The 25,518-nt window shown below is 45.4% G+C and overlaps 4 protein-coding genes across 7 annotated transcripts; 1 reads left to right on the top strand and 3 right to left on the bottom strand.

The window, feature by feature from the left end:
* Positions 1-1,134: 1,134 nt before the first annotated feature.
* LOC127017386 (olfactory receptor 1009-like) lies at positions 1,135-12,175 on the bottom strand. Of its 3 annotated transcripts, none has more exons than XM_050898412.1 (2): positions 12,069-12,175; positions 1,135-2,332 (listed from the first exon to the last, which is right to left on the bottom strand). In XM_050898412.1, the coding sequence occupies exon 2, from the start codon at positions 2,296-2,298 to the stop codon at positions 1,360-1,362; it is 939 nt and encodes a 312-aa protein (XP_050754369.1). In that variant the 5' UTR covers positions 2,299-2,332; positions 12,069-12,175; the 3' UTR covers positions 1,135-1,359. The 3 variants fall into 3 exon arrangements, with proteins under 3 accessions (XP_050754369.1, XP_050754371.1, XP_050754370.1); XM_050898414.1 differs by lacking the exon at positions 12,069-12,175 and adding an exon at positions 9,584-10,059 and having other exon boundaries at positions 1,135-2,226; XM_050898413.1 differs by lacking the exon at positions 12,069-12,175 and adding an exon at positions 4,611-4,637 and having other exon boundaries at positions 1,135-2,289.
* On the top strand, positions 12,131-25,029 carry LOC127017387 (olfactory receptor 1020-like). Of its 2 annotated transcripts, XM_050898415.1 has the most exons (3): positions 12,131-12,161; positions 14,015-14,789; positions 24,855-25,029. In XM_050898415.1, the coding sequence occupies exons 1-3, from the start codon at positions 12,131-12,133 to the stop codon at positions 25,027-25,029; spliced, it is 981 nt and encodes a 326-aa protein (XP_050754372.1). The 2 variants fall into 2 exon arrangements, with proteins under 2 accessions (XP_050754372.1, XP_050754373.1); XM_050898416.1 differs by lacking the exon at positions 12,131-12,161 and having other exon boundaries at positions 14,011-14,789.
* LOC127017398 (olfactory receptor 1102-like) lies at positions 17,985-18,635 on the bottom strand (the record flags this gene model as incomplete). The annotated part of the gene is made up of 1 exon (XM_050898432.1): positions 17,985-18,635. A coding segment is annotated over one exon (651 nt), but the record flags the coding sequence as incomplete, so codon positions are not given.
* LOC127017389 (olfactory receptor 1019-like) lies at positions 20,232-21,161 on the bottom strand. Its single transcript, XM_050898418.1, has one exon. It carries the CDS (start codon positions 21,159-21,161, stop codon positions 20,232-20,234), a length of 930 nt encoding a protein of 309 aa, XP_050754375.1.
* Positions 25,030-25,518: the final 489 nt, after the last annotated feature.

Below are 25,518 nucleotides of genomic sequence, written 5' to 3'. Positions count from 1 at the left end.
TTAGTATCAAAAAATAATAATAAAATAACAATAAAAATAAGTTCTAGGTGGTGAGCAGGGTCACATCACTGTTTGGGTTATTTTTCACCGTGTTAGAGAGCATTTTTCCCCACTGTTGACACTACAGCTCAGCTCAAGTGACTGCAGGTGGGAAATCCTCATCCAGGACCCAGCCAAGCCTTCCCCGTCCCAGATGATCGTCTCCAAATCCCCTCCCAGAGGAGCTTGTTAAGATGATTTGATCAGGGACAACTCTTACCTTTCGAGTGATGAACTGCTAAAGAAATAGGAAAGTTTTTTGGGGTGGGGGGAAAAATACAGTGGTTACTGTTGCCCCTGGTGGCATTGCATTTTCACAGCAGCCACAAGTTTCTATCCAGAATATGGTGAAAGAGGGGAGTTCCTTCTTGCATAAGAAATAAAAACTGAGGTGGGATGGTTTTTTTTTTACTACCCTCAATTTTTTTTTTTTTATTTCAGGGTGTTCAGGTTTTTTTTCTTTTTTTCTGTTTGTTTGGTTGTGGGGTTTTTTTTTTAATTCCCTTTCCCCATTGCCTCACGCCAAAGTGCAAATCTCTGGATGCAAACTCTACTGATAATATTATTGTCTTTGTTTTTAACGAACCGCTGTGGGCATAAAGTAGAAAACTAATTAGAGCTTTGTTTCAAGGCCTTGAAAGGCAGAAATTGTGGGGGAAAAACAATGAAAGGACAAAGGTGGACGGTTGCCTAAAAAGAAGAGACAAAGATCAGTTTAACCCTGCCATTTAACTCAGCAGCCTGGTCTCAAAGACAGACCTATTTCAGAATTTATATTTCATCCATTTGGCTTATGCACGATATCCCATTACCCCCTAACTGCATTAAAACTTCAAAATTTATCCATTTAGATCTTGTGTTTTCCATCCTTCCTGGGAAGAGCTTTTCACAGGAGCTGCCTCCCTGACCCAGCCCATAAATCACTGAGACCCCAGCTAAACTGAGGCTAGGGAGTGACAAGAAAAATCAGTAACCAGTGTGTTGGCATACACGTTTAACACAAGAATTTATTGCATCGTATATAAATATATAGTATAATATACATTTAATATTGTATTTTTATATATATATACACACACACATGTATATATGTGTTTAACTTGCCATTCATAGGACCAGAGACTTCCTAGATGTCCTCTCTGACCAAAAATTGTTCTATGTCCTGCTCAAAGCAGGGCTGACTTCACAGCCACATCGGGTTGCTCAAGGCCTCATCCAGGCAACTTTTGAGTATCTATCTCCACGAGCGGAGGCTCCACAGCCTCTGGGGCAAATCCCCGTGTTACCCACATTCCTGTATCGGGTTTTAATGAGGAAGGTTCAGAGCCTGACTGTGATTCTTTCTGCTGTTCTCCTCAGAGCATCCTTCACCTCCTTGTTCCTCAGGCTGTAGATGAGGGGGTTCAGCATGGGGATCACCACCGTGTAGAAGACGGAGACCACTTTGTCAGTGTTCAGGGAGTAACTAGAGCTGGGGCGTAAATACATGAAGATCGTCGTCCCATACAACATGGTCACCGCTGTCAGGTGGGACGTGCAGGTGGAGAAGGCTTTTTGCCTGCCTTCAGCTGAACGGATCCTCAGGATGGCAAAGGAGATGAAGATGTAGGAGACCAGAATGGTGGAGATGGTGCTGAGCTCAATGACGCCGGCCAAGGAGAAGAGGATCATCTCATTGATGTACGTGCTGGCACAGGACAGAGCCAGGAGGGGAGGAACGTCGCAGAAAAAGTGGTTGATGACATTGGAGCTGCAGAAGGGCAGCCTGACGATGAAGGTCATCTGTATGATGGAGTTCAGGACACCCCCGATGTAGGACCCCACCACCAGCCACATGCACAACCTCCGAGTCATAACAGAGGAATAGAGCAGGGGGTTACAGATGGCCATGTACCGGTCGTACGCCATGACGGCCAGCAGGAAACACTCAGTCGTCACGAAGACGATGTAGAAGGCGGCTTGGCCCATGCAGCCAATGAAGGAAATGGTCTTCCTCTCCGACAGGAAGTTTACCAAGGTCCTGGGGGCAATCACAGAGGAGAAGCAGATGTCAACAATGGAGAGGCTGCCAAGGAAGAAGTACATGGATGTGTGGAGCCGTGGGTCACCTCGGATGACTACGATTATCCCCGTGTTGCCCAAAAGGGTGACGGTGTAGATGAGCAGGAACAGCGCAAAGAGGGCTGCCTTCATCTCCGCTTGGTCACTCAGGCCCTCGAGAATGAACTCTGCCACCGAGGTGTGATTCTGCTGTGCCATTCAGGGCTTCGTGGCTACCGAGGAAGGAGAGAGCCTGAAAATATAGGACAGTGGAAACCATGCCTTTATTTATTTGAACTGAAATGGGATAACGTGCTAATTTACACCCTGGGCAGCCACGGCATTCCAGACCATTCATTTCTAGGGAGCTGGAGTGGGATGGACTGCACTGTCACCATCTGCTCTGAGCTTGTCCTTCTTTACAGTCCAAGGAAAAAGGAGATCCCTTCTGGAGGAAGACCATCCCAGCTTTCCCAAACACCTTCCCCGCCTGCAGCGAGTCACTGCGGAGGGTCTCTTGCTTTCTCACTCTGGGCAGATCTTTGGGCAGGTTCATTTGTATCACAGAATCCCATTTTGGTACCTACAGTTTGATGAGATCGAAGGATATAGCGGCAGATAGGGATTCAGGTGACACAGACCAAATCATCAGCTCTGCCCTTGACCTCCTGTGATTAAGTTTTTCTCCACATTTTTTTTCCCTTCCTCCCCGTTTCAAACTAATCACGATAAAGTGCCCAGAACAAGACAGCTCTGATTTTGGCAGCGGCTTCTGGTTATAATTATAATAGCTTGGAGGAAGAGTAAAAATACCGTAGCTTTCCTTTGTTGGTTTTGGAAAAGACACTGAGGTGAAGAAAAAACCCCAGTCTTTAATTTGTTGGGAAGTAGGGAGGGAGAGAGGAAGGGGGTGTTGCATGATCCTAAAACTCATTCAGGACATGAGGAGTTTTGTATTACAGTCTCAGAAACCTTGGGGAGATGAAGCCAGGGAGACCATGAGCAAAATTTGGGTCTGAAGCTGTTATTTTGAACTGGGGTAAGCATCAAAAATTTCCTTGGTACGATTTAGAGAATATACAATTAAGAGACTAAACACCGTAAAATCCGTCTTGATTTTCCCATGACGCTCAGAGCAAAGGCACTAGCCGTGGCGTTAGGGTCCCCTGCGTAAAGAGTTTAAGTGGGTTTAACAAATGATGAATCAGCCTTTCAATAAGCGAGCCCGTCACGTCCCTGTTTATGGCTCTGTAGTCCACTGCAGGCACCACGAACCGCCACGCTATGCTGGTGACGTTAATCATGCCTTGTATTTCCAGAAGTGGACTGGGAGATGAAACCTGATTTACAGAAGTGATTTAAGCGTCAGGAGATAGCTGCGAGTGTTTATGAGGATGAACGTCCTGACTAAGCCCAGACAAAAGTGGGATCCACAATGCTGTCCTGCAATATAGTCACACTTGGTGCTCTCCCCAGTGTGCACAAACAGCAGCATCCAACTGCGAATTGCACCCCGTTTCCAGGTGAAAACAAGGTATGGCCAAGAGCACTCGCAGCAGGCATGAGGGGGGGAATGGTCAAGGGGAAAAAAAAAGAGCCAGACTGAGAATTCACTCTTTTAAGATGCCATCTGAGGAGGAAAACCTTCTCAGAGGGAGCCTGGTGGTGGCACAGCATGGCATCCTGGTGGTTAGGGCACTCACGAGGACTTCTCTCACCCCATTTTCAGCAGGCAAAACCCCAGCAGCTCCTGCCTCTCCCTTCAGATGGAAGAGGAGTCAACGCCACGGATGACACCACGGAGCTGTGCTGGGCCAAACTCGCTCAACTCCAGTTGCCTAAGTTTGGGCACCTAGTTAAGCTGCTCACCCTAATGAAAATGTGAAATACAGGTGTCTGTCCCTGATAACGTGAAGGTTCAGAATAAAACAATTAAGTCTTTACAGGATTAAAGATGAGAATGAAAGTCTTACCCCACCAGATGAGCACCAGGATCAGAAGACTCGTTGAAGAACCATTCTCCATCAGCGGAACATTTCTATAGAGAAATATTCTTTACTTTTTAAAAGTGAATATCACTTTATTTCAGGGTCAATGGGTGGGTTAATCTTTCCTTGAGAGTGTTCTCCTCTCTTCTTCTCCCAGGTTCCTTAAACATACCATAAGCCCCATGATTTCTGATCTTTTGAATTCAAAATACTGGAGTGCGTCCCAGCAGAAGTGTTTCTTCTTCTTTAACCAACGCAGAGGAGCAAACCTTTACCTGGTGTAAATCAGAGCAGCCTCCCCAAAGGTAACATTGCTGCAGCGATTTGTACCAGAGCAGGGTAGTCCCTGCAGAGCTCGCCCGGACCTTTCGGGGAACGGTCACACCTACCTGTGGATGGGGGTCACCTCCTCTTACCAACTGCAAGGTCTCTTCCACTTTGGATGACACTACAGGCTCAGGATGTCCGCACAGTAAATCTGGGGGACAAACCCTTGAAGCCATCCTCCTAGCTTCCAGATAAGCAAGAATGTCTCTCCTGAGCGTTTGAGAGCCTCCTGCATATTTTCATCAGATGAAAGGCTTCACTTGCAGCAAGGCGTTGCTTTTCTATGTCTCTCTGCAGGTCTTTGTGGGCAACGGGCACCCCTCCTCAGGGAGCAAGTCTTTGTCATGGCTTTGGCTACAGTTCAGGTCTCTAAGAGAAGTGAATCTTGATTTTATACTGCTGGCTCCTTAATGAGAATCCATGAGAGTAACAACAGTATAAACTGCTAATAAAGGCTTAGCTATGCGTGCGGGAGGATGCAAAATCCTGTGCTAATTATTGTCACAAGTATCAATAACCTGTTGCAACACTTGGCAGCCTCAAGGGACAGAAAAGGTAGAGATCCAAAAGGAGCACAAGTTACTCTTCATAAGCCCCTCTGAAAATCAAGGGGGAGGTGAGAAGGTGCATCCAAAGGGCAATTTACTCCAAGTATCTTAAACACCTATTGCAAGCAGCTTAGGCTGTCGTAATTAGCTCTGGATGGATGCCTGGAGCAGATGGCTGGGATTACAGGAGATGAAGGCTGACCCAAACCTCCAGGCCATGAACGAGCCTGAAAGCCTTCCAGGCTACTGATGGTTAAGAACAGAGAGGTCCCTACAGGACCCACCTGTCAGAACATGATTGATAGACAGTCCATTAAACCTTTTTGCTACGCTCCAGATATTTCCAGGAATACCTCAGCTGCCTGTTTTTTCCTCCCTTTTGCAGAGAGCCAGGTCATTCTGCTGCTCCACCTCTATCGCAAGATCAAGACCATCTCATCACAGCCTGTTTTGAAAAGAGATGGTGCTAATCCAGTTCTTTCTGCACTTTTTTTTTTGGCTAGCAGAAAATTAATAGCATACTCGTGGTAATTTCAGTGTAATTCGTCTCTGCTCAACACGCTCAATAGCTACCAGCTTCTTTCAGTGTTTTACATTTCACAATTCACACTATTTCTTTCAGTATAGCTGATTTTTCCCTTTAAATAATAGAAGCCCATGCTTTTAGTTAAACCAACAGCATGGCTAGAGTCACCATATAAACAGCAGTTCATATTTGGATCATATTTGATCCGCAGATGGGATTTATTCATCTGTCAGTGGTCAACAACATTAAGCATAGACATATGAGCCAACTGCCTAGGCTCTCTTTGCAGTCAGTAGAAATGAAGGTGGTGGTTCAGCTCTTCAGACATGGGTGTCCAGGACTATCTGAGACCCACCACACAGCTCTCCCGCTCCCCTAAAGGGCACAAGTCTCCCTACATCTCGTGCCACGTCTGCCAGACCTGTGTCCATATGTCCTATGGTATCTCAGGTGGAATTAGACAGATCAATCGACTCAGTGTAGCCTGGAGGAGGATTTGCCATGTCCAAAGGAGACCCACGCATGGTCACGTGAACAGGCAAGTTCCCCATCAGCATTATTGAGAGCCTAGAGGACTGGCTGAGAGATGGACACATGGGATGGGTTTGGCCTCACCTTGCTCCAGGTCAGCATGACATATGGACCTACACATGAGCTATAGGTGTCCCAGCTACTCTTCCAGTCCGTGAACTCCAACGGCGTGATTCAGTTGGCCAAAGGGATGGCTCCGGCAGAAATGCTACAGGACTGTCGTGGTTTAACCCCAGCCGGCAGCTAAGCACCACGCAGCCGCTCGCTCACTGCCCCCCCCACCCCTGGGATGGGGGAGAGAATCAGGAAAAAAAAAACCTCGTGAGCTGAGATAAAGACAGTTTAATAGGACAGAAAGGAATGAAAAACAATGATAATGATAATATGACAATAGTAATACTAAAAGAATTAAACTATACAAAGCAAGTGGTGCACAAGGCAATTGCTCACCACTCATTGACTGATGCCCAGTTAGTTCCCGAGCCGTGATCCACCCCTCCCAGCCAACTCCCCCCGTTTATATACTGGGCATGATGTCATATGGTATGGAATATCCCTTTGGCCAGTTTGGGTCAGCTGTCCTGGCTCTGTCCCCTCCCAGCTTCTTGTGCCCCTCCAGCCTTCTTGCTGGCTGGGCACGAGAAGCTGAAAAATCCTGGACTTAGTAGAAACACTACTTAGCAACAACTAAAAACATCAGTGTGTTATCAACATTATTTTCCTACTAAATCCAAAACACAGCACTATCCCAGCTACTAGGAAGAAAATTAACTCTGTCCTAGCTGAAACCAGGACAAGGACTTACAGGAACCCATGACCTTCTGGAGGAGCAGCTGGAGCCCAGCCAGAAACCTTCAATGGCACTGGGGACCAGAGCCAGCACAACCAGCAACAGACCAGCACCTGCACCAGTGAACCCAAATATTGACAGAGAAGAGCAATGCAGACGGCTCTGCTGGCCCCAGACGGATGTTTTGGTTGGGTGTAGCTCTACAAATGGCAATATTTTACCAGCAGAGTTTATATTTGGGGAGTTTCTGTGCCAACACTTTCACCACTGATTCACATTTGTTCCCACTTTATTACCAATCCGCCAGGTACAACTCAAAACACCCCCTCCTTCTTGAAAAGGTAAATCAAAACATGCATGCCAGTTATTTCCAAAAGAAACTTCTTTTGCTTCTTACAAAAGAATGACAAAGAAGGGAAAACAATTTGTGGAAAGCGGTTACACAAATAGTTATCAGGTAATTAGGTATAAACCTCTGAAATGTTTATCACTAAATTGTTCATCTCCCTTCTATCAGCTATGTGTTGTGTATTGCTGTATCTAAGGGTGTTTTGGGCCTAATACTTTTCCTCTTGTAATGGAGGTAGAAATGGAAAGGAGGAGTTGCAAATTAAAAACACCCTGAAAATAGTGTATACACTGAAATCTGCCATATGGAAGTGACATGACCCATAGGCTGGGTGGGTTTCAGCCACCGTAAATTCAGATGTCTTGAAGTTAAATAAGTCAGTTAAATATGCATTTCCTATATGCAGCATTATGTCTTTACACAACATAATTCACCCAAGCCATTTCCCATGTTTGTTTTAACAAGAATCATGGTCCCTTGTTCCTGCTAGGGAGGGAGACGAAGATCAGATGTGATGTTTACCTATGAAACTTCAAATTTGGCCAGTTAAACCCCACAGCTAATGGTCTTTCAGATACAGATAACTACATGCTTTGAGAAAATGAGAGGAAAAATTAGAAATATTAGTTTTATTGCAACTAATGCACCATGGCTTTACTGTACATTCTTAAGTTTGAATATATGTACTGAAAAATTCCACTAAACAGTACATTTAGGAACCATCACTGTCTAATACTTAATGTTGTGTATTAATAAAATCATTTGAAGTATTTGTTCACTCTAAAAAGCACTTGGAAGGATTAAAGTGCAGTAGAAAATTTTAAAAATATCTTTGAACATTCTTTGATGGCTCATTGTGGAAGAAGAGGATTCAGAGAAGTTCCTCTCAATTTTCCCCATTTCCTGCAGCTTTAGGGAAACATTTCCTCCTCTCCCATCCAAGCCTCCTTGGCCTGCTCCCTGCGTTCTCCTGCATGCTCCCATCTGTCATGGAGATTACCTGGAAGCACTGAAGTTCACCTTGAACCTGTAGATTCCATCTCCTGGCTGGAAGAGGCACAGCACTTGGTAGGGATGTAGTCCACTGCGCTGATGAATGAGGTCCAAACCGTAGGAGAGGGTGACCACGAGGAGGCTCAGGCCAAAGACAGCTGAGAAGAAAATGGTCCAAGTCCTCAGCAGAAACCTCACCCATGTGTTATTTTTACAGGGCTGAGCCTTGTCATCGTATTTCCCATCAAGAGAGAAGTGACTTGGGGTTGCCTAAGAAATGGCAGGGCCGTGAGAAAACCCAGCACATGCTTGCCTCCAAATATTCAGAAAGAATCTGGGCATTTTAGCACGTTTCCTCACAAATTGACCTTTGCTGGTTCTTCAACGAGTAGGTATTTCTCCTGTTATGAAATGCACTATCTAGAGGCAAATGGATAACAAATTAATCCCACATCGATAGAGCCAGTCTACCAAATGGACAATAATATACAGAAGAATTATCACAGCTTCTCTCCGATTTCAAAGAGACCCCAAAACACAGACCCCATTCCCGTCACCGCCTAAATGTCAAACCATTTACCACTTTAGCAGGGAAATAATTATTCTCCCCACTGCTCTCTTCAGAGCACTCTTCACCTCCTGGTTCCTCAGGCTGTAGATGAAGGGGTTCAACATAGGGGTCACCACTGCATAAAAGACAGAAACGATTTTGTCCCTGCCCAAGGAGTAGCTGGAGCTGGGCCGCAGGTACATGAAGAGAAGGGTCCCGTAGAAGATGGTGACGACCACCAAGTGGGATGCACAGGTACCGAAAGCTTTGCGCTTGCCCGGCACAGAGCCCGTCTTCAGGATGGTGACTAGGATGCAGCCGTAGGAGATGAGGACGACTGATACGGTGGTGACCTCGTTGAAGCCCCCAAAAGCGAGTACCAGCACTTGGTTGAGGCAAGTATCAGAGCAGGCCAGTTTTGACAGCGGTGGCCCATCGCAGAAGAAGTGGTCGATGACGTTGGGGCCGCAAAAGGACACCCTCAGCGCAAACCCCGTGAGCACCACTGAATGAAAAAACCCAACCGTGTAGGACCCAGCCAAGAGGGAAATGCAGAGCTTCTGGGACATGACGACAGGGTAGCGCAGGGGATTGCAGATGGCAACGTAGCGATCGTACGCCATCACAGCCAGGAGGTAACACTCCACGATTACAAAAGCGACGTAGAAATACAGCTGTACGAAGCAGCCAGCAAAAGAAATAGTCTTCCTTTCCGATGAAAGGTTCAGCAGCATTTTGGGTGTCACAACCGAGGAGTAGCACAGATCCAAGAAGGACAAGTTGCCGAGAAAGAAGTACATGGGGGTTTGAAGCTGGGAGTTGAGCCAGACTACAGCAATGATGCCAAGGTTTCCCACCACAGTGAGGACATAGATGAGCAGGAAAACCACAAAGAGGGTTACCTGGAGGTCAGGGTGATCCGTGAACCCCTTGAAAACAAATTCTGTCACCGTAGTCCAGTTTTCCCAAGCCATCAGTGTGCAAGAGACTCCCAGCTCTCAGGCAGGGAGGCGATTTCCATGAGATCAGTTACGATGACTTAATCCCTTGCTTAATTATTAGTGGTTTTTAATCCTGTGCTCTCTCGATAATGAAGACATCTTCTAATGAAACACTGCCAGACCCCCTGGCAGGATGCTTGGTTGGTCCACAACCACCTGGCCATGCAGGGACCCACGTCTCCTGACTACATCTGCCATTCAAGCTCTTAAATCAAGCTTTGAATATATCTTCTACCTTCATGCACTGATTTCCAGGAAAGAAGTATGAAACCAACAAAGCAAGTTTTCCCTTGGACATCACCATGGTCTTCACTATGTGCATTGTTTCCATCCATTTGCAGTTTTCACCACATTAAGGGAAAAGCAGCTCACATTCATTAACGTTAGTTCTGATAATACACAAGCTAGAGGAATATCAGCATTCACTTTGCTTTTCAGGTTGACGATGTCCCAGAGACTCTTTTTATTATCCCAGGTAGCTCAGGGTTTGAATTTGTTGCTCAGGGCTTCTTATTCTAAGTGCTCAGAAGCAAAAATAATGTGGTGGGTTGTTGTGTTGTTGTTTTTTTTTTTTAAATAAGTGATTGCTAACAAAGCTAGTGGCTACTTTGGGGAATAAACTGCATTTCAATAACTGCTCTCATCTCATGAGAATAAATACATGGACAGAAGGGCACACACATACATCTTTCCTTTTCCAATATCTTCCAGCTTAGCTGGTGACTTGCTAAAAATTGTGCCCTTCCCTTTATTTCTGCGATTTAACTTACATTTTAAGCAATTTCCCAAGTACTTCCTAGCAACTGATTAACGTGCCAAATTAAGGTCAGAAAGTAAAACTTCCTTACAGAAAAAAGTTGTAACATAACTATGTGTCTCAAACACAGACATTTGAGAGCAGTTTAAATGTAGCTCCCCTTTCTCTCTAAGCAAGCCTCAGTCTGCCCTCGTTCCAGGCTGGAGCAGACTTCAACTTCTTTTTTGATTCCCTCGTCCAGTCCTCCGCTTGTCCCTTGAAGACTCTCACTGCCCTGGGTTCTGGCTTGCCACCGATTCCACCGCTATCCCCCACACAGTACCAGAGATGCCCCTTCTTCTGGTTTTCTGTAGAAGATCCAGCCTTTTTCAGTCTGAACTACTTTTGTGCCTGCCTCTGTTATTAGTTTCTCCAAGGAGATCACTCAAAAGACAGACAGAATCTGCACCTTTCTATTTCTGAGGAAAACTAGCAAAGTAACAATACAGAAAATTAGACAATATCCTGTTAAATTCACCTGAAAGCATGTGTGCTTATCTCATAAATAAGATAAAATAATTAATATGTCCCCAAAAACTATGGTACCTGGGGAGAGGGTAAACACATAAGACACACTAAAGATTTCTTCTGTACCTGTATATATTTGTCCCAGTATAGCTCTTACCAGCAGGCAAGGATATGTTTTCAAAGCAAAATGGCAATTGTTGCTCTTGTGACAATCACTGCTACATTTCTTTGGCATCGCCTGTGATCAGATCTTTCTTACCTGTCTGCACGACTGTATTGCACAGAATCGTCACTGACTTAAGAAAAAACTTATTTTTCCACCTTCTGGCTTGCTTTATAAATGAGAGCTTCAGGGAAACAAATTTATTCCAAGTCTCCTTTTCCTCTCTCTTTAATTCTACATGGTGCTGGATGCCCATCTATGGCTGTGTCTCCCAGAGGCTCCTGTCTTCACTATTTATTGCTTTCCAGCTTAGACAGTTGGGACAAGCTGCCAACAGCCTCATTGGGCACATCACCCCATGCCAATCACTCTTGCTTTTTCTCCCCTTCAGATATAATTGGGAAGTTCCCTTAGTGATTTCAAGAGTTAGATGGCTGGGGCTATTACTTCCTCAGCCTCTGAGATGGGCTGTCTTCTGGGAGCCAGAATACACTGAGATCAGAAACTGCTGTGAGGTTATTGAGAGACAGCATCTCAGCATCTTGTGGCTATGGAAACACTCAAGCTGGAAAGATTTACCAGTCTTTACTAAGCCTTCAAATTCATAAAGAATACTCTGCCCATTTCCAAAACAAAAGGTTGCCAACCTACTGCAGACCGTAATTCTAATATCAAATTAGGAAATGGAGGTGGTGCTAAGGACCAGAGACTAACACTTGAATATAATGTTAAATTTATTACTCTATTTCCCTCACAGCAAACACTATCTCCCATGGTACCCATGTAGGGACACGGTCTGGATGGAGAGAGACTGCCAGAGGCGTCAGCGCTGGCTGGGCTGTTGGGTGCAGAAGGGGATGGGTTGTACTCTGCCTGGAGGCTGCGCATTTGTCCTCTTTAATCTCTTTAAATAAAGCCAAGGAGGACAGCATGGTGTGCAGGGGACCATCCCACAGTACCTGAGCAAGGCGAGTAGGGTAGACTCAGAGACCGAGACTCCAGCTCATTGGGCAAGTTGGTGATGATGAGGCAGGTCCAAGGTCCACGGTCAAGCCTAGGTGCAGACCAAAGGAATCCATAGGTGCGCACACCTATTGCTAAACTGGAAACCAGTACTCCTCTAGCACAACTCAAGAGGGGAGCAAGCTCCCTGGGCTGAGCTTAAATAGAGCTCATGGGCAAATGGGCAGAGGGTGGGGATGAAGGCCCCAGGTGAGGCTGCTCAGGGTGATTCAAGGCCTGTTAGTTCACTCTGGGACGATTAATCACTGTCTGAAAATGCCCATTTCTTGCCATTGAATACAGTGGAAGCCCAGAGTCACCAGCTCAGGTGTGGACATCTGGGCCATAGGTACCTAAATGTGGATAATCCCACCCTTGCTGGAAAACTGGGCTGTCTAGTGTCCACAGAGGGACATCTGCAGCTCCAGAGATGGAGTCAGCTGTGCTTTATGAACCCTTTGGGGATCCTCTGAAAGATCTGAAATGTCTCTAAACCCATTTCCATTCTGTCGGCAAGGTCAGACCAAAACCTTTGCGTGGTCCACAGGTATCTCAGAAGCATCATACGAGCTGGTCATCACTGCCAACTGTGTATCTGTGCTCAGCGATGGCTCATCCACGTGATGTCTTTCAGATACCCGAAGCAGCACAATGGCTTTCAGAATTGCATTTCCCTCCCCACACCCTTTTTTCTTTTCTTTTCTTTTTTTTTTTTTTTGCTCTGGTAAACTCTGCCATGAGGAGCCCTGGGGGGTTTCTCCCAGGAGAGCACGAGGGACCGTATTTATAGCCCCGTCACCCACAAGCTCCGCTGTTGGAGTCTGGGAAGGAGCACGTCTCCCTTCACATCAGGCAGTTAACAGAGGTTATGCGGACGCGCAGATGTTCTCTGCTGCATTTGGGATAAACCCTTGGCTCCCATCACTCGATAGCAGCGAAGGCACAGGAGGAGCCGTAACGCCACGACGAAGCAGAGCCTCGCCCGCGTTCAGGCAGCGGGCTTTCGTCTTCATGTCCTCTTTTTTTTGGGCTCTGTCGGAAAGCAGCCTTACCAAAGTAGGTTTTCTTTATAATAAGAGGGAATAACGGCTTATGCAAATTGTTTTTCTTTTACTTAGGCAGCTAAAGCAAGATGAACTGATTTATGCAAGTGTTAAATAAGGACGAGTCTTATTTTGTTATAAAGAAATGCAACGTTTCAAATTGTCGGCAGAATATAGTCATTAACAAATCGGCCTTTGGAATCAGCACGTTTTAAAATTAACTCAGTTTTCAAGTAAGCATCTTAACGTAATGCCTGTAGTTTTAGGATGCTTCAGCGTGCTGGAGCTCATAAAGGTATAAACCATGAATTTACCAACGTGAATTTTATCCATTGTGAATGATATGCAAGAGTTTGATAAATGTGATTTGAAGACTGGAATAATAATTAAAAGCCAAGGGAAAATGTCTGGAGGTCATTAATGTTGTGTAATCTGTGATTTCATTGGGACTGTGACTTTCTCTTGCTCCAGGTTTATGTGCACTCCTATGAGGTTCCTCTGAGGTGTCTTCTGAAACAAATTTCTTTCAAACTGAAAGTGAATAAAGATCTGATTCTTTTCTTAAATCTGAAAACACACGTGCTAGAATAAATCCATACTTTTAAGGATCCAGGCATAGAAAAACAAAATTGCCATTCGTATTGCTTCAACTCGCTCCTCGTTCTTTTCTAAGTACCTCAACTGAAAAATGAAAAACATATACAATTTGGGTTTAGAAAATATAGCAGAATATACCAAAATGTAGCACTTAAACTGGTGATTGATTGGAATGAAATATGGTCCAAAAGTGAAACTCTATTTTTTATCATTTTGATATTTTTCTTCCTTTTGCCTCAGGAGGTAACATCCGGTCATGGGAGGAAATCAGACGCAAACTAAATTCGTCCTCTTGGGAATTACAGACAGTCCATGTGTGCAGGCCCCTCTTTTTGGGCTGTTTCTATTGATTTACATTGTCACTTTGGTGGGGAACATTGGGATTATGGTCTTGGTTTGGGTGGTTCCCAGCCTCCACACCCCCATGTACTTCTTCCTCACCCATTTTTCATTCGCTGATGTCTGCTGTTCCACAGCCATCTCCCCCAAAATGCTAGCAGACCTGTTATCGGAGAATAAAACCATTTCTTTCGCTGGCTGCGTGATGCAGTTCCACGGCTTTGCTTTCTTTGCGACTGCCGAGTGTCACCTCCTGGCCGTCATGGCCTACGACCGGCATGTTGCTATCTGCAACCCCCTGCTTTACGTGACGGTCATCTCCAGCCGTGTCTGCCGGCAGCTGGTAGCATCGTCCTACCTCATCGCCTTTCTCAGTGCCATCATCTACACAGGTTGCACGTTCGGGGGTTCCTTCTGCGGACCCAACCAGATCGACCACTTCTTCTGCGACGTCAGCCCCGTGCTAAAGCTCGCGTGCTCCGACACCCACAGCAGCGAGATGATCATCTTTGCCTTTGTCGCCTTAAACGGGGTGAGCACGAGCACGGTCATTTTGCTCTCCTACCTCTTTATCCTCCGCACGGTCCTGAGGATGTGCTCAGCACAGAGCAGGTCCAGAGCCTTCAACACCTGCGCCTCCCATTTGACGGCCGTTTCCTTATTCTACGGGACAATATTCTTCATGTACCTACAACCCGCGTCTAGCCACAGCAGCCTGGATAAGGTGGCCTCCATCTTCTACACCGTGGTCACCCCCATGCTCAACCCATTCATCTACAGCCTGAGGAACGAGGAGGTGAAGAGTGCTCTGGTGAAGTGCAGGAGAAGGGCATTAAACCACTGTCAACATAAAAGAGTTGCATCAGCTAGGAAGTGAGCAGTTTGTCTTAAGTAAGAAAGCCTATGATGCCTTAAAGCAATTGGATTTTTCCCTAATCCTCACAGTTTTATGTAGGGTCTTCCACAGTTTCTGCACAAAAGCGAATTACAGTACTGAGCCCTGAGAAACAGACCCCACAATCACATCTTCCTTGGAAGGAAACCAGGAGGAGTGGGAGCCTCAAACTTTATTTCACTTTGCAGTCACCAGCCTGTAGGAAGAAATTACCCTGAATTATTCCAGGCCTCTCTTTCTCACAGGAAGCACGAATCATAGTTTTATTGATTTATAACTCTTTTTCACTGATAAATATGTATATTTCTTGCAAGATTATTGACCTTATCCCTAAACTCCAATAAAATTCCTCACTGTTACCTGCACGTTATTTATTAGAGTTAAGCTGCTGGGGTGTGAGGGAACATTTTGGAAGAGTAAGTGTATTTTAAAATTTGCTTGCCAAAACAAAGATAAAAGGCTTGAAAAAGATACAGTGCGTTTGTTTCTGACTTCAAAAGTGAAAAAGCTGGTGGGAGTCAGGATCTCAAGCTATACCTTTGAATGTCAAGGGGAATCCCTCCCCAGGCTGCACACTTCGGCATACATCTTCACTTACAGCAAGAAAGTGTAGGCAATAGAATTAAAAATACAGGACGATGAGCCGTGCTGAGACTGCCCGGGGTTAAGGCCAATTTCTGCACAGTGATAGTGCCAAGGGGGCCTCCCCTTCATTTGAAGTGATGTTTTGCATTCATCTTAAGTGCCATTTACTTAACTGGTGAGATAAATGGAATTACACTTGGAGATACGCATCAGTGTCCTGCGTCCAAATGCCCAGCTCATGCTAAAGCACGCCATAAAAAACTAAATGGTGCATTTCATTTAAAAATTAAGCATGTGTCTAGCTTCCATAGATGAAAGACAGTCCTGAACACATAATCTATGGGTAGCTGATAGCTGCCTGGGTCTGAAAAAAGCCAAAAACCAGCAGTTCTGCAAATTATGGCCCATTAAAGAAGGGGGGACATAAAGCATGGTACAGGAATGGCCACGACACTGAGGAGGGGCCAGCAGTCCTTCATCTTTACCTGGCAGGCACGTAAGAGAAAAAGCACCCTAATTTCTGCTCATCCTAATTAATTCCATGGGACAGTTGTTGTTTCTTGAGTGCACGCTCATAAGCCTTTGTGACCGGCTGCAATTCTGCAACTTCCTTGCAAAATTCAGCAAAATTCAGCAAAATCCAGGTTGGCTGGATAAGTTCAGCAGAGGCTCTTCCTCCTCCTCGCACACTTGATTTGGGTTGCCCCTTGCCTGTTGATTGCCGCTCAGACGCCTTCAGGTGGTGTGATGAGTTCTGACTCCGCAGAGTTCTAGACCCGCGTGCCTTGCCTGCAGCGGGGAAACGCTTGGAGCAGAAAAATATCTTTCCCTCAGCCGTTGTGAGCAGCGTGGGAATTAACTTCTATTTGGAAAGCGGATGGATGGTGAACAGCCTCTTTTGTGTGCTCTGGCAAACAGCAACGGGAGAGGAGACGTTGTCTTAGGTCTGGGGGAAAAGTGGCTTCCATCTGCAGCTGAATGAAGGAGCTGGAATCGATATAATTAAAAGCTAAAGAGCTTGGCAAGACAGAGACTTTTGATATCAGATAGTTTCTTTCTTTTAAAACCTTCACCACACCTTGTTTTCTTCCTTCTATTTTGTTGGATGTTTTTGCTTGTACTATACATGTAGAATCACAGAACCACAGAAAGCCCAAGTTGGACCTCGAAAGATCATCTGGTCCCACCTTTCGTGGGAAAGGGAGCATAGATGAGAAATGTAATATGTAGGGCTCATTGCTGCTTGATGAATTACCCCGCTCTGGCTGTCCTTATTTCCTCTTGTTTTTAATTAAGTTTCCAAAGCAGAGACAACTAAAATGCTCAAAGGTTTACCCAGACTTGGTGTTACATTCCTAAAAGAGGTCTGGATTGCCATAGGCTTGTGTGTGGCGGATCCAACTCAGTGAACTTCCAAGAGGAACTTCAGTCTAAAGTGCAGGGGAGGCAGAACTGTAAACTCCCGCAATATGAGAAACAGCCTCGGTTTTTTGGAAATACTTTTTCTCCTAAGAGCATCATTGCATCATTTTGCTGCGATCTTTGCAGAGAAGGGATCTACAAAATGTAGAAACCCGGGGCTGTAGACACAAACTTCCCGCATGAAATACATAATACAGGTCCTCTCCGTAAGTGGTTCTGATACCTCAAAAAGCAAGCAACTTCTTGGCAGGAAGAGCTGGAAATGTGCCTCTCTGCCCTGTGCTTCAGGTGCAGTTACATCAGCCTGAACGTTTTGGAAAGAGAAATCGGATGCTCTGTAGATCATTCAAAACCTGGCCCATATTGACCTGAGCATTTAAGACTGTATTCGTATAACCTAGCCTTATTTATCTAAAAATTAGTTACCAAATCTTTAGCTTTAGATAGCTTATCTAGCTTTATCCTTTAGATAGTAGAGAGGACAGATATCTCAGAGCAGTGGCTAACATAGATGAGATAAATGCCAGTTTTTCCTGTAAAAAAAAGTATATTTCATTAATTAATTTCATTAAATTTCCTGTACTTGTACAGGAAAGATTCACTGCCCTTTAATGATCAGGGAGCGAGACCCTGAGAATAAAAAGAGGTCATAAGGCAGGTTTTAAGCTATAAACTGGGAGACGCTGATGGCTGTGGAAGAGCATTTTGACCGGGCTATCAAGGATTCTGGAGCTAATGTCCAGTGTACAGCTGAAAAGACCAAGAGGGGGGAAAAAAAAGCTACATGCAATGAAATACAGAAGATGAATCAGACTGTCTGTGGTATCTGGTGACGGGCACAAGTCAGTAGTAGAAAGCAAGCAAGACTTGGAAATGTTTCCAAACCAAACCTGGAAGCCTAAGTAATAGGGTAGGGAAACAAAAATCCGTGTCGTTAAGTGAGGCTATGGCATCCTCTGTCACAAAACCAGCAGATAAACATCGTGCCAAAGTTACTTCCACATGACAAGCTCCCTCAGGGCGTTCTTCACCTCCCTGTTCCTGAGGCTGTAGATCAGGGGGTTCAGCATGGGCACCACCAGCGAGTAAAACACAGCAAAGATCTTGTCCGTGCTCAGGGTGTCGCTGGACCTCAGTCGGAAGTTCAGGGCAAGGACAGAGCCGTGGAAGATGGTGACTCCAGCCAGGTGAGAGGTGCAAGTGGAGAAGGCTTTGTGCCGGCCCTTAACAGAGTTGATCTTTGAGATGGCAGAGAGGATGAAGGCATAGGAGACCAGGACGGCCAAGATGGTCACCATCTCCACCAGTCCTGCGAGGCCGAATATCAGATGCCTGTTGACATGGGTGTCGGAGCAGGAGAGTGCTAGAACAGGCATGAGGTCACAGTAGAAATGGTCGACCTTGGCTGGCCAGCAGAAAGGCAGGCGGAAGGTGAAGTCCGCGTGCACCAAAGAGTGCAGCAGGCCAAGCACGTACGAACCGGCCACTAGCAGGATGCAGACCCTGTGAGACATGATGGACAGGTAAAGCAAGGGCTTGCAGATGGCCGTGTAGCGGTCGTACGCTACCGCAGCCAGGAGGAAGCACTCGGTGGTCCCAAAAGCTATGAAAAAAAAAAGCTGGGTGATGCAGCCGGCAAAAAAAAAAGAAAAAAAGAGAAGAAAAGAGAAGAAAGGAAAAGAAAAGAAAAGAAAGGAAAAGAAAAGAAAAGAAAAGAAAAGAAAAGAAAAGAAAAGAAAAGAAAAGAAAAGAAAAGAAAAGAAAAGAAAAGAAAAAGAAAAGAAAAAGAGAAAAGAAAAGAAAAAAAGAAAAAAAAAAAAAAAAAAAAGAAAAGAAAAAAAGAAAAGAAAAGAAAAAAAGAAAAGAAAAAGAAAAGAAAAGAAAAGAAAAGAAAAAGAAAAGAAAAGAAAAGAAAAGAAAAGAAAAGAAAAGAAAAGAAAAGAAAAGAAAAGAAAAGAAAAGAAAAGAAAAGAAAAGAAAAGAAAAGAAAAGAGAAAAGAAAAAAAGAAAATATAAAACTGATCTTAGAAGTAGAGCGGCTCACAACGGCTTGGACAGATTGGGTGGATTTACCTCATAATCCTAGGTATCCATTAAATGCATACATGCACACAGATCTCCATTGCTAGGAGACAGACAGGCGTTTCTGGGGTGTGATCCGTGGGATTTGCTTTAGAGACTGGTCTTGCAACAAAGGGAATTACCTATTGAAGTGCCTGTTTCTTGGGGGGGGGAAGAAATATCGACTGCGTGGAAAATGTACGCGAGCAAGAACATTGTTTGTCCCAACTTTGAAGTTGTTTACTTGTGGTTTTTACCTGAAGTTTTTTGTTTCTTAATGCTATGCCAGAGAGACCTTCAGGGTACCAGTATCAATCCCCTTTCCGTAACTTTTTGGTGTATTATCCAGAAAGTCTATTTCATAATAGGCTTTAAAGGGCTGGGAAATGCAGCATCAATGGTTCGATAAATGGTGAAACAGTTGTCATCGACCCAACACGTGATTAAGTTATTTACATTTGCGCACCATCTGAGAAGCAGCTTTAGGAACCGCAAATGAGAAGCTCAGATTGCCCAGAGGTTTCCAGGAAAATTAGTGCCAACACTCACTGTGACATCTGGAAGGACCGAACACCTTGAACTCAACCTGCAACTTCACTCGCAGGAACCAAGTTTTTGGTGAAAAAGCCTTATCAGAGTGCCAAGCCACAGGTAACAGCTTGAGAAACTACAGTGAAGAATTGTGTGATTGCGTTATTTGCGGATTATATGATGTCCTGTAGTCCTTCAGGTCTATCCCATTCCCACCCAGCCCTGTAGGCACTGGGTTTCAGAGGGACACTCGATAGAAAAAGGGTTACTGACTCTTCTTCTGGGTTCTCCTCTGAACCTTAGCAGTCTGGAAACCCATGTCCAGTGCAATCCAGGCTTTCTTTGTAGTCGTTGAACAGTGAAATGAGATGAACAGGATGAATCAAGCTATGTGGAGGGGCGGCTCACTGTTCGTTGACTATTGATGGTGCATGAGGTTGGGCTTCATCTCACCCAACCTCAGCTATGCAGAAGTTACATGTCTAATCTGTGCCGGTGTCAGTCACCTGACTTCTCCATATAATTAAGGGAGATTAATTATAAAGAAATTACCCTCAATACACCTTCGTACAGACTTCAGTGCAATTTTGAGTCCCACTCGATAACAGCAATAAGGAAATACTCTCCTGGTCGCCAGCTTCCTTCACCTACTGCCTTCTCCCAACCGCTCTTCTCAGGGCAGCCTTCACCTCACTGTTCCTCAGGCTATAGACCAAGGGGTTCAGCGTCGGGGTCATGACGGTGTAAAACAGCGTGGCCATCTTGTTCTCATCCAATGCATAGGTGGAGCTGGGGCGCAGGTACATGAACAAGATTGCCCCGTAAAACATGGTGATGACCGTCAGGTGGGAGGCGCAGGTGGAGAAGGCTTTTCTCCTGCTCTCCGGAGAGCGGATCCTCAGGACAGCGGGGAGGATATAAGTATAAGAGACGAAGATGATGGTCATGGTGCTGAGACAGTTTATGCTGACGAGAGCAAGGACGACCACCTCGTAGGTGTGGGTGTCGGAGCAGGAGAGAGCTAAGAGCGGGGCAATGTCGCAGAAGTAGTGGTTGATAACATTGGAGTGGCAGAAGGAGAAAGTAAAGATGAAAGTGGTGTGCGTCACCGCGTGCAAGACACCGATGGCATAGGAACCAATGACGAGCCACCAGCACATCCATCCGCACATGATGGTGGGGTACAGGAGGGGCTTGCAGATGGCCACATACCTGTCGTAGGCCATCACGGCCAGCAAGAGGCACTCGGTGACCCCAAAAACGACGAAGCAGCAGAGCTGGGCTGCACACCCCGAGAAGCCGATGGTTTTCTCCTCTGTCAAGATCTGCACCAGCATTTTGGGGAGGATGACGGAGGAATAGCAGACATCGACAAAAGCCAAGTGGCCGAGGAAATAGTACATGGGGGTGTGAAGGTGAAGATCGGTCCTGATTAATACAATTATCCCAAAGTTCCCTGAGAGGGTCACCATGTACATGGCCAGGAAAGCCAAGAAAAGGGGGACCTGGAGATCTGGGCAGGTGGTCAGCCCCAAGAGAACAAACTCGTGCACATCAGTGTGATTGACAGGTGTCATTCTCTGTAACGCATTCAGCCTGTGGGAGATAGGCAAAGTGATAGACAATGATTTGGGCAGCTCGGCAGGACCCTCAGCTTCCTCGGTGTCACCAAAGGGAGGCAGAGCACTTCCTACCAGAGGGTCATGAGATGTCAGCTGGACCCTGGATCACTCTCGCAAGAACCGAGCCTCCGTCCAGAGGCTTTGAAAGGACCCTAAAACCAAAGCCTGCTTGTCAAGCTGAACGGTGAGAATGCCCACTTGGGTTTAGCTCAGCATTTCATCTCCTGCGCAGCTTCCTTTCTGTGCCTTCCTGGGGAAATTTAACACAGGGTGAAGGTCAACACACTGGGCATTTCTTAGTAATAACCCTTTTTTTTTTTTAAATTATTTAATGCATTTTGTTTTTTCCTTAGTAAATGACAGGTACATTTGGAAAAGAATTGGTTTTTTAAACATAAGACAACATGGAACAATTCACCTTGCAGGAATTGCAGAATTACTTTTCTTGTTGATTTTGCAAAACAAAACAGAGCAAAAGTGTGCATTTTTCTTTCAAAACTGATACAAACACGCAGTTTGCAGTATACGCAGCCTTGACAGCCCCTTAGGAAAGGAAATTTGCGGTGGCACAGTGGCAACGGGGAAACTAACTTGGATGTAGAGCCAAGGCCATACAAGCAAACACAGGAGGAGCTGAGCAGGGCAGGGAGAGGAGATAACACAGCCCGTGCTGTAGGTAGTGAGCACCCTCTTGCCTTGGCCATCAGGGCCGTCCCTTGCCATTGCAGTGTCACCTACGAAAAGACTGAACACCTACATGTCTCCTTGTTTTCTGTCGTCTAACCTTTAGAGCAGAAGAGTCCTCCTCCCATGTAGGATTCCTTCTGCTGTTCTCAGTCTTGTTGCTATAAATGAGATACCTTACACCTCTGGTCCTTTCTTTCCTCTATCTCACCACCTTAAGTCCATAAGACAAAAAGAAAGAGGTGCTTACTTTAGCCCCATGATGTCCCTTCATGTCCCACCGCTTCAGAGCAGGTTCAGGGCTGAGGACTGGCCAGAACAGAAGATGCCCTCACCTTGGACACGACTTCTCCAACAAAACTCAGTGCAAACAAAAGATCTTCAGTGCAGGTCCATGCAGCTCCTTCAGCAACTGGGATGAGTTTGGCTGCTCCTCCAGATGATGACCGAGGCCATAATTCCTCTTCAAACAAATTTGGAGAGGGATTTTTAGCACTCTTTCCTTAAAAGCTGCACTGAGGATGATTTGTTGCTGCACGTTCCAGAGGGCAGACGAGCCCCCTCTGTAGTTTTTAGTATTCAAGTGATATTTATACTCATTTCTGTGACCTTGGAGGCATTCCAGTCCATGGAGAATAGAACCTTGACAACAAGCAAAATCCACCTGGAATACAAATTTCTTCACCTCCAGGCTCACTAATGAAGCCCAGGAACAATTTGCTTTGAATATTTGGATTTAAGAAGACGTCTTCCCCCCTCTCCCATGCTGAGGAGAGGGAGTGGATGAAAAGTGAACGTCGACATGATTCACCAGAAGCAAATCCCAACTTTTTTTCCGCAGTCACCCCTGGTTATTATCTAATTTTCTCAAGTGTCTTTCCTAGTGCCACTTCAGCTGGATTTCGGCAATGCAAAGATATTTCTTGCAACCATTTCTGCTGTCATGATCTCCCCTTGTTAGCGCCTTCTTGCTCCAAAACCCACCCCAAATGTTGATCTTTGCCTTTGCTGGCTTTGCTAAGACAATTATTGTCCCCCCCCTAAGTTTTTTCATGTTATCTTTTTTTTTTTTAACTTTTGCTACAAGCATTGATGAGGAGTAAGGCAACAGCAATCACCTAAATTCAAATCAATACCAGAACTGCAGTCTTACCTAAATAAAATTCTTTTCACTGAGATCTGTCTGCTGGGTCTAAGTGCCGTGACATGTCCTATCTACGATACTGTGGTCTTGATGTATGGATTCACGAAACACTTTCCTATCTGCTGTCTCCAAGAGATTTAGTTTACAGAGCTGGTGGTCTCTCTGTATTAGTTCGTTTGAGTAGGTTGCTACTTTCAGAACCTCCAACTGCTGCATTTCAGAGACCACTTATTCCTGCCATTATTAGCGGGACTGGCATTGTCTGTTCATACGTGTATTTGTTGTGATAGTGAGAATGCAGAGGTGTTAGAAACCCCCTGAGACAAACTCCGCACATACTCAGACCGCCTGGCGATAATCTCTCATCATCACTTCACAACTGCTGTCGATGGCCCATGGCTAAGAGGGATGCCTTCGTCTAGTAAAATATATGAATATATAAAGAAAGGCACCAATTATTTTCAAAATGTTATAATAACTTTTCTCACAAGTAGGTCCTCTATTAACTTCCATGACGGACTTTTTTCTTCAATATTATCTTTTCCTAATGAGATTTGGGGCCAAAAACCTCGGCAGGCTGTGTACAGCCCCTCCAGCCATTGCATCCCTCTGGAACAGGGGCAGAACTTAGGACCAGTTGAACACGACCAGCTGGTAATTTCCCCTTCTGAAGTCACTCTGCCTTTATCTGGCAGCGAACCCACCAAAGACCTGCCTGATCCCATATTCACAGCTTACCTAAATGCCACCGGGTGCCCAGCTTTTCAGCAGAATTTGCATCTAGGGGGACAAGGGCAGCATTTTCTGGCAGGGGTCTAAGGTAATTTCAAAAGTAGGAAAAGCATCATCAGCTTGAAATACTATGAAGCCTGCCAGATTGTGTCTGTGTTATTGTTTTTCCTCACTAGCTTTATTCTGTTCGTTAAATCTTAGTCACTCAGGAAACACATAAAAACAATCTGTGCTCCAGTATGCAACAAAGCCAAAAATCCTCTGATGAATTTTAATTTAAAGGAATGCAGAAAGCAAATCCCACCAAAAAAAAAAAAAAAAAAAAGCTATTGAGAGTCTGTGCGGCTTCTTTCCCTAAGATACCTGGCAGTTTTTGGTCTCTAGGTCCCAAAAATTTGTCCTGAGAATGAGAGAAGACACCCAGACAAATGCATAAGAGGACTCTACGCTCGGCTGGGGCAGATCTTTCACCTCTGGAAACGAGCTGGTCTGCCTGGGTTAACAGCAGTGCGCAGCTCCCTCCAAATATGCTCAGAAGCTGTGCTTGAAGTTTAATTTCATTCCACCAAAATCTACACAGTTTCGACACAGGCTTGATGAGCACTGAATTGCTCAAAAAGGGAAAAAAAAAATAAAAACGATAAGGCTTGAAATGAGTCGTTCAGCGGCATTAGCATGTGGTGCGCAGTCTGGTGCTCGTCATCACGGGCGGGCCCCTGGATTGGCGTGGGATTTCTCATTGCGCATCCCAGCCTGCAGGACTCCAGAAAGAAATACCAAAATGAAATTGGAAACAACATTTTTTGAGAAATGAAAAGCTAATTATGAGGTTGTAGTAGGGTTTTTTGTTTTCTTTTCCAGATTATTTATAGCTACCTCAGTGCTTTTATTTAGCATACCAGCTGTTGAGTCCGAGCGTGATTTAGCTGAATGTTGTCATCTACAGGGGTAGACTTCTTCGTCTGACCATTCTCCACCCTGTTGCCAGGTACTCTAGGAAGCAAGTAATCTTGCTCCAAAATAAACATCCGAAATAGCTTGTCTGAATATTGCCTAAAAGTTCCCGCTTCTCCCCATTGACTGCAGAGTTCAGGTTACTCCCTGGAGCAGGAAAAAGTGGTGTCTATTGTCTACACCCTGGTGATCCCCATGCTGAGCCCCCTGATCCACAGCCTGAGGAACACGGAGGTGAAGGATGCTCTGGGGAGACTCCTAGGAAGAGTTCTTGTTTCCTCCCAGATTCAGACTGGTAAAAAGATCTAATCAACTAAATGCAAATAACTTGGACGTTCTTGAGATTGCGTCTTTGTTCTGCAGCTATCGTGATGAAAATAATGAGCACGTAACATGGAGAGCCATGAAAGCTCTGAAAATTCTCTTTCTGGGGTGCAGGGAGTAAGTCAGGGGATCTCTGGGGGACGCACAACTGTGCAGCAACATTTTGTTCGGTGCAAAGGCCATACTGAACAGCTGGACTACACACTTCAGGGACCGGGTCCTCAAGGAAACGCAGAATGAGGCAATGGATAAATATCCCCAGGCACACGCCACGGGCAGTGCTGGGACAGGCGAGGACATACCTGCTTGCTCTGCCCTGTGAGACGAGCTGGTGTGGGGATGTCACACAGAGAGCATCATCACACTTTTGTTCTCGTCATCTCTAAACTTGTGATCCCGTCAGCGCTTGCTGGACAAGACCATGAGTAAGTATTTCTGGGCAAAAAGGGCTAACAAGGGATACTCTGTCATGGA

The sequence above is a fragment of the Gymnogyps californianus genome, chromosome 5 (assembly GCF_018139145.2).
Source record: "Gymnogyps californianus isolate 813 chromosome 5, ASM1813914v2, whole genome shotgun sequence".
In the NCBI taxonomy this organism is placed as follows: Eukaryota; Metazoa; Chordata; class Aves; order Accipitriformes; family Cathartidae; genus Gymnogyps; species Gymnogyps californianus.
Note: the sequence above shows the minus strand (reverse complement) of the source record. Positions and strands in the feature narration are given on the sequence as shown.

What these genes read in the sequence shown, in the direction of transcription:
- LOC127017386 (XM_050898413.1), bottom strand. Translation starts at nt 4,637, where the DNA reads ATGAAAATATGCAGGAGGCTCTCAAAC. An exon ending in TATGCAGGAGGCTCTCAAAC is followed by an intron (nt 2,290 to 4,610) that starts GCTCAGGAGAGA and finishes TGAATGGCACAG; the next exon opens with CAGAATCACACCTCGGTGGC.
- LOC127017387 (XM_050898415.1), top strand. Translation starts at nt 12,131, where the DNA reads ATGATGAGGCAGGTCCAAGGTCCACGGTCAA. An exon ending in GGTCCAAGGTCCACGGTCAA is followed by an intron (nt 12,162 to 14,014) that starts GCCTAGGTGCAG and finishes CGGTCATGGGAG; the next exon opens with GAAATCAGACGCAAACTAAA. An exon ending in TTCATGTACCTACAACCCGC is followed by an intron (nt 14,790 to 24,854) that starts GTCTAGCCACAG and finishes TTGACTGCAGAG; the next exon opens with TTCAGGTTACTCCCTGGAGC.
- LOC127017389 (XM_050898418.1), bottom strand. Translation starts at nt 21,161, where the DNA reads ATGACACCTGTCAATCACACTGATGTGCACGAGTTTGTTCTCTTGGGG.